This window comes from Esox lucius, chromosome 13 (assembly GCF_011004845.1).
Source record: "Esox lucius isolate fEsoLuc1 chromosome 13, fEsoLuc1.pri, whole genome shotgun sequence".
In the NCBI taxonomy this organism is placed as follows: Eukaryota; Metazoa; Chordata; class Actinopteri; order Esociformes; family Esocidae; genus Esox; species Esox lucius.
Genome location: NC_047581.1, coordinates 5,047,377 through 5,055,558, shown reverse-complemented (window position 1 = coordinate 5,055,558; position 8,182 = coordinate 5,047,377). Strand labels below are relative to the sequence as shown.

General features: G+C 41.2%; 1 protein-coding gene across 1 annotated transcript; it reads left to right on the top strand.

Annotated features, from left to right (window-relative positions):
* The first annotated feature begins 1,011 nt into the window (after positions 1-1,011).
* spinb (spindlin b) lies at positions 1,012-8,182 on the top strand. The gene is made up of 6 exons (XM_010876029.4): positions 1,012-1,123; positions 2,135-2,336; positions 2,487-2,535; positions 2,686-2,936; positions 3,241-3,474; positions 7,012-8,182. Exons 2-6 carry the CDS (start codon positions 2,285-2,287, stop codon positions 7,209-7,211), a joined length of 786 nt encoding a protein of 261 aa, XP_010874331.1. The 5' UTR covers positions 1,012-1,123; positions 2,135-2,284; the 3' UTR covers positions 7,212-8,182.

The window sequence follows — 8,182 nt, the reverse complement described above, 5'->3', positions numbered from 1 at the left end:
TGAGGGTGTAGTTTAATGTTACTTTAATATCAATATTGCAGGGAATTCAAGGGATAGGACAGACAGGTATGAGATTACACCAACTGGATCTGAAACCCAAAACCTTGCAACTGTCAGCCTGATGTGTTATGCTCAGGTTGGTTGTCCAACTGTAAATTAGTTCCTATCATATTGGTGTGTCTGATTTAACTATATAACGAGGACAAAAATGCCCCCAAATTGTGATTAAATCAGAATTAAATCAGAATCCTCACCCCAATTTGATTTTCTTTTGGCTTAAGTATTAAGATTAGGGCAAAAGTTACAATTGCGTTTAGGGTTAAGCATTACAGGTTAGGCATTAGGGCTAGGTTAAATCTGTGGACACATTTTAGGTTATTGAGGTTAACGTTAGTTTGAGGTTAGAATTAGTAAAAAAATAAAATAATTATGAGGGTTTCATTTTGAGTTCTCTATTTAGATAAACGTGTGTGTGGTGAAAGGGTAAATATAGGCCTAGTCCTGTTTTACTAGTAGTAATAACTTAGCAAAGAGTGTTTGCCAGTAACCAAAAGGTTGTTAGTTCTAATTCCTCAACCAGGGTAGATAATGTGATTTGCCTCTGAGCACATCACTTAACCCTAATTAGTAAAATAATAATGGCTTCCCCTGGCCATAACATCATAGTTCAAGGATGTCACAAGAGAGAGCTATATATAGAAAACGAATTTCCAATTCACATGAGTTTATTACTGCACACGTGTACATTAATACACATGAAAACGATCAGAAAAGTCGTATAAAAATACAACTACACCTTTTTCTTGTTTTAAAATATGTATACCTACACCAGTGTTCATATTGCATGTTGAGCACAAACGGTTGCAGGTGACAGCTTTGACACATCACAAGTTACTTCGAACAGATACTTTTATCGCGCATGCGCAGTTAGAGGTCATAGAACACTATTTGGCAGGAAGACCGAGCTTCCCGCGTCCGGCATAGCCAATCCACATTTTCCAGATCACTATTTGGTAGAAAGGGGGATAGGCGGGACTCGGTCATAGCGTTAGGGTTGTATGCAAACGCAGCTAGAGGAAAAGCGACCAAGCGAGGGGATCAGTTTAGATGTACAATTCATCGGGTAAGCAACGCTCAAACGATTCACTCGATTGGTAATTAAATGCATGGACTCAGACGTCCACATCTTAATTGGGAGGTATGGGTGTGCATGTACAATGTTTGCGTAAAACTGGTTTGTTGTTTGCATTTGAAATGCATGTCAGAGACCCATATCTTCCCCTCCTTTGTTCGCTTGCGCCGTTTTTCCACTGATGCGGGGTTTGTATAGCTACTGGTGCAACATGGCTGACATTGAAATACCATTAGAATTCAGACAATACACCTATGCGAATCGTTGCTTGAGGATTTACATGTGTTTACATATGTAACAGAAAGCAAAACACGTCCTCCATTTGACTCATTTCAGTGTAAACAAAATAGCAATCCTGTAGATTGTTCGATCACTCCAGAGCATAGTAGTGTTCCCTACAGAGCGTAGTTTTACTGAACTATACGTACTTGCCATTTATTTTGAAATAAAGTATACCGTTATTTCGATGGAATGACACCAACACGTTTCATTATTACCTGTAGCTAGGCTAATAATAACGTTTGGAAATCGTCTGAAGGGGGCGGTGCTAATCAGTCTACAAAAAAGTAATTTATATTATCTTGATTATTGTTTGGGCAGAACAACAATTCTGTGCATATTCATAATTCTACTCCATTTTATACTACTAGCAAAAGGTAAAAGCTGGCGCACACCCAATAAAAAAGTTAATAGTGGTGTTTACAAACTGAGAGTGAACTGTGGAATGCGAGGTCTACTGTAGCTATGACTTTGAGGATAAGTGGTGTAACACTCACCTCGCACATTTATTTTATGACATACTGTTCTGCCATTGTTTTTAGCCAGCTACTGCTATAATTGCTGAAAAACAGATTTAATAGCACGCATGAGTCAGCGTGATTGATTGGGTTCATATCCCACCAGTTAAGTACATGTAGAGGATTAACTACTCGCTAGTTTGGACATTATCGAAATGTCCCTCTTCTGTGTTCGATGTTTAACATTATGCTCATTTTTCAACAGTCTGAAGTGCCACTGTCAGTGTATCTGCATTGGAGGGGAGTGATCCTCCCACCTGGTGCTACCTCCTGCATGCTGTTCCTCTCCTGATTCCCTAGTAGAGTTATTGTCATCTTAGTCTGGCGGCCTGGCTGCTCACCTATATGTATATCAATGAAGACCCCATTTGGGAAGACGCCAGGCCAGCGCCCTCGAGCTAATGGCGGTGAGCCACACTTGTCTGCTTTGTATACATGAATGCAGTTAAAACATGTCATATATTGTGTAAGGTTTTGACTACATTATGAAATATTTGTCTTTTTAATAATACAAGTGAAAGATTGGAGAGATTTCATGCACGTGTGTGTCATTGTAGGGAACACTGGGATATCTGCAAATATGATGAAGAAGAAAAATTCCCATAAGTAAGTTCTGTCATTGTGTATTCAAGGGATACAACCAAATCAGGTTAGCTTACGAACAGACAGATGTGTGGCTAGATTGATTTTGACATTAACTTACATGCAGCATTGCTCACCATACTGCTGTCGCTTTTTGCACTGGGTTGCCTGTAGGAAGCAGAAGAATAATGTTGGTCCAAGCAAGACGATTGCCCAACCCCGGCGAAATATAGTGGGTTGCAGGATAACCCACCAATGGAAGGAAGGTACCAAGGTTTCTCAGTGGAAAGGAACCGTTCTAGACCAAGTTCCAGTCAACCCTTCTCTCTACCTGATCAAGTATGATGGATTTGACTGCATCTATGGACTTGAGCTTCACAAAGATCAGAGAGTGCAAGGCCTGGAGGTTCTACCAGACAGAGTTGGTAGGTGTTGTGGCCTTTCTCTGCCATTAAAGACATAATAAACATATGTCTCTCTTTATTATAAGCATGCTAGAACTGTGTATATTTTTTTTGACTATTTATTCCGAATTTCCGTTTTCAGAGAAACTGAAGAGATGCAGACTACATAATTAAACGTAGTAGGGCTAGAGTTAGCTATCTGGCAGCAGTGTGTGAAAGGACATTTTATTAAGTGCTTTGTACGGACATTGATACCCGACAGTCTGCGGCTGTTTGTCAGGGACCTGAGATTTTGATCTATATGAACGTGGTCTCTTTCTTGCAGCTCCGGCTCGTGTCAGCGATTCCCAGCTAGCCGAAACAATGATTGGCAAAGCAGTGGAGCACATGTTTGAGCAGGATGAAGGACCAAAGGAGGAGTGGAGGGGCATGGTGCTTGCAAGGGCTCCCGTTATGAACACATGGTTCTACATCACATACGAGAAAGACCCTGTTTTGTACATGTACCAGCTGTTGGATGACTACAAAGAGGGGGACCTCCGGATAATGCCTGATTCAAGTGAGACTCCATAATTTCTCTTTACTGTTCATGCCATGAAAACTGCAGATGTGTTAAATGGTTCTTGCGTTTGCGCTTTCTCTCAAAATAGTGTTTTTTATATGCTCATTAGCTATATACCGTTCTGTGAGGAAGTAAAAAACACATTACTGTTAAAGTTTGGGTCTCTAAAAAATTGCTGAGTTTTCCATGAAAACATACATGAAATGAATTTGAGTAGGAAATATAGTCATTGACGTAATGGTTCTTCAAACTTAGCTTTTGTCATAGAATCCTCCATTTGCAGCAATTACAGCCTTGTAGACCTTTGCCGTTCTACATGTCAATTTGTTGAGGTAATCTGAAGAGATTTCACCTCATGCTTCCTCAAGCACCTCCTTAATTGGATTGGCTTTATCGATCAGAACTCTCCTTAGTTAAAATTTCCGTAACAATGGGCACTTCTTACTTACCATACAGTCAAGCTGCTCCCACAACAGGGGAATATGGTTGAGATCTGGAGACTGTGTTGGTCACTCCATTATAGCCAGAATACCAACTGACTGTTTCTCCCATGAATAGTTATTGCATAGTTTAGAGCTGTCATTGTCCTGTTGTAGGAGGAAATTGGCTCCAGTCAAGTGCTCTCCACAGGGTATGGCATGGCGTTGCAAAATTAAGTGATGGCCTTCCTTCTTCAAGATCTCTTTGACCCTCTACAAATCTCCCACTTCACCACCACCAAAGCCCCCCCCCCCAGACCATCATACCAAAGATGGAGTCAAGCACTCCTTTGGTATCTTTTCATTTGGTCTCGGTCTCCGAGTGAGAAACAGTGTTTTTAAAATTTAGACCACTGTTAACTGAACACTTCTGTTCCTCACTCAAAACTTTCCTTTTCAACTTTTTTGGAAAGGACAGAAAAAGATGCAGTGGTCTCTTAATTTCTTCCGGAGCTGTATATTAAAGATACAAATCTTTACCATACAAAATGATGCAACAACGGTCAATGGAAAGCAAAATCACTAACCGGTTGAGGGCTGGATTCACAGTCACACCGAAAATCAAAGTAAACAATTGAAATAACAGGCTGTTCCAACTTGTGTGAATTTCATCACAGCAGCTCATAATGTGTCTCTGTGGTGTGTATGGCCCCCACATACCTGTATGCCCTTCTGACAACGTCTGGGCATGCTCCTGATGAGATGGTGGATGGTGTCCTGAGACCTGTATCTCATCCTAGACCTGCATCAGTGAGCTCCTGGACAGTGTTTTACTACTTGGTGGCGTCAAATCCACCGATCCATAATGTCCCAGAGGTCTTGGGACCGTAAGGGCCAGTCAATGACATCAATGCCTTTGTCATCCAGGAACTGCCTACACACTGGCCACATGAGGCCTGGCATTGTCCTGCACCTGGAGGAACCCAGGGCTCACTGCACCAGCATACGTCTGACTATGGGTCTGAGGATTTCATCCCAGTACATAACAGCAGTCAGGGTACCGTTGGCTAGCATGTGGAGGTCTGTGCGACCCTCCAAGGATATGCTTCCCCAGCCATCGCTGACCCACCGCCAAACTGGTCATGCTGGATGATGTTGCAGGCAGCAGAATGTTCACCATGGTGTCTCCAGACTTCGGCACATCTTTCACATGTGCTCAGTGTGAACCTGCTCTCATCTGTGTACAGAACGGCGCACCAATGGCAGACCTGCTAATTCCAGTGTTCCCTGGCAAATGCCAATCGAGCTGCACGGTTGTGGGCTGTGAGCACAGGTTGTACTAGAGGACGTTGGGCCCTCATGCCATAGTCTGTTTCTTACAGCTTGGTTAGAAACAGGCACACCAGTAGCCTGCTGGAGGTCATTTTGTAGGGCTCTGGCTGTGCTCCTCCTGTACCTCCTTGCACAAAGGAGCAGATACCAGTCTTGTTGCTGGTTTGATGCCCTTCTACAATCCAGTCCAGCTCTCCATGTGTAACCACTCGTCTCCTGGTATCTCCTACATGCTCTTGAGACTACTGGGAGACACAGCAACCTTCTTGTGACAGTATATATGGATGTGCCATCCTGGAGGAGCTGGATTGCCTGTGCAACCTGATTGTGCTGCAGGTACTGCCTTGTGCTACCAGTAGTGACAAGGACACGAGCAAAACTAGAGAAGAATCAGTCAGGATGGATAAGGAGAGAGCAATTATCTGTGGCAACCTGCAAAACCATTCCCTTTTTGGCAGTTGTCTTGCTGTTGCCTCTCCAGTATACCTGTTTTCACTGTCATTTGCACCAAAGCAGGTGACATTGATTCACAATCGCTTTTGCTTCCTAACTGGACAGACTGATTTCCCTGTAGTTTAATTGACTTGGTGTCACACTGTGATGATCACGTGTTCCCTTCATTGTTTTTGAGCTGCCTAACTTCGTGCAGATATTTATTGTAACTGTCTATTATCTATCTTGTGTTAACTGGAATACGTTTTTTCTCACTGTTACCCACACAGACATACCTCACCTGTGAGATTTTTAATGGTTTTCTAGCATGCAAAACCCAATTCAAGTCCCTAACCTTAAACTTTTATGTAGGATTAAGAAGAGGGCTTTCTCATATTTGATGCCTTCTCTTGCGGAATGTCTTCTCATCTTTGTGCTGTGCCAAGACTTATTTTTCAATTCAGCCTTTTGAGTTTTTTTGGCAAAGTTCTAGTCCAGGCATTGTCATTCCTAGTACAATGTGGAATCTCTTGCTAATTCAGCAAAGCATCCCTGAACCATATTGCCCCAGGCACCATGTTTTCTTTTCTTTTTTCTGTTCAAGAGCAGTGTGACTTTCTGGACATACCTTTTGGCTTTGTCCTAATTCTCCAGAACACATTTGGCTACTAGTCTTGTTTTCCACCCAGAATGGTTTTCTGGAAAGCTTCAGTCATGCAGTTGTTTTTAGAGCAAATGCCAGTTAGGCCAAGTTGCTCTTTTTGGACAGTTGACCCATATACTTCAATATTGATTGTAGCAAGTAATGATAAAAATGGTATGTCATGGCTTGAGTAAAGAGGTTTTGGTGAAGTCTCTTAGTTTTACCTGGGTGTTATTTTTACAGTAGCTCCCCTTATTTTTTGTAGATGTATCTGAATTTGGATAATCTGTCCTAAAGTCTCATTGGTTTGGGATTTTTTCATTCATTAGATTATCCTTCAACAGTGGGAAGATTTTCTTAAAAATGCTTGGAAAAGTTTTTTTGTACCCTTTAAATCTGTGTTGGCCATCTTTTAAGGGCCACCGAGATTTGATCTTGCCTGGACGTGTTTATGCAACGCTGGAAGTTATCATTTGCACCCATTTTGGTGCACTATTTTGATGTCAAATGTAGCCATTTTATGTTAAAGTAAAAGTAGGGGTGTACTAAAATGTTAGTGAAATTTGGTTACTTTTGTTTGTCAGTAGTGTTGAAATATTGCAAATATATGAAATATGACAACTTTTCTGGGTGTTTACTTCCTTTGAACACTGTAGTTGGAGGAAGCCAGCTACTTTACTAAAGCTAGTAACATTCTATGCTTTACAGATGACTCGCCCCCTGCAGAGAGAGAGCCTGGAGAAGTGGTGGATAGCCTTGTTGGCAAACAAGTGGAATATGCCAAAGAGGATGGCGGTAAAAGGACTGGCATGGTTATTCATCAGGTTGAGGCCAAACCCTCTGTGTATTTCATCAAGTTTGATGACGACTTTCACATCTACGTCTACGATCTAGTAAAAACATCCTAGGCATTGCGAAAATTGTCGATTTCACAGACGTTGGCAAATGTTGTGACGATTTCCATTCAAAATGGACAATTCCTATATAGGCTGCAAAGGTGGAACTTGTCATTTCCTGTGTCCTGGCTTTCAGTGCGAACGCTTTCAGTCCACTTTGTTTCCAAACGAAAGGAGACCTCGACAGAATTCAGCATGTCTGATCATTTACACTCCATTCAGTTGGGCCGGGCGTCAGAAGCAAAACATTTTGCTAACCAGAAAAGGTTAGATTTTGTGTGTTTTTACTTTGATGCTGTAAATGTGTTCTTGTGAGGTTCTCGTAACATGTTTCTTTTGTTGCCTTTGTTAACCCGGGGCTATAACATCCTCAGAATTGAGCATGCATCAGTTCAGCAGCTGTAAGTCCGTAGTAATCAGTTTAAAAAGGCAGATATTACAAGAACTGCAGTAGTTCCATTTTATTTGTTGCCTTCTGGGTTTGTGTGAACTGCTGTAGTAAAATGTTCTCTCACATTAGCCTAGTTTGAGACCAAAAGTATTCAAGCACTTCTTCCTTTCAGCATTTAATCAGTGTTTTATGTCGGCCACAATTACATATCCTCTTGAATCGAACCTCTAGACCTCTACTACTCTGTGAAATCAAAATTGTATTCAAGTAATTTTACACACAAAAAATTGGCTGATTGGTTGCGTAAAGCGCCATTATATTTCATTATAATGTTTTTAAGATTGACTTAATCTAAAACTCATCACTAGCATTTTAGATTTGAGATTAACTGCTGTATATCAGTTGACAGTACAGAATGGGAATGTGTTTTAGATTATGTGAAAGGTAAACCATGTATTGTCATTTTAGAGTCATCCTGATTGTTATAAGTATAGAATGTTCTGAACACATTGTTAATGTGCATGCTATAAAGATTATGAATAATAATGAGCTAGAAAGTTACAAAGGCATACTTATTAAACCCTTAACCTTT

What these genes read in the sequence shown, in the direction of transcription:
- spinb (XM_010876029.4), top strand. Translation starts at nt 2,285, where the DNA reads ATGAAGACCCCATTTGGGAAGACGCCAGGCCAGCGCCCTCGAGCTAAT. An exon ending in GCGCCCTCGAGCTAATGGCG is followed by an intron (nt 2,337 to 2,486) that starts GTGAGCCACACT and finishes GTGTCATTGTAG; the next exon opens with GGAACACTGGGATATCTGCA. An exon ending in GGTTCTACCAGACAGAGTTG is followed by an intron (nt 2,937 to 3,240) that starts GTAGGTGTTGTG and finishes TCTTTCTTGCAG; the next exon opens with CTCCGGCTCGTGTCAGCGAT.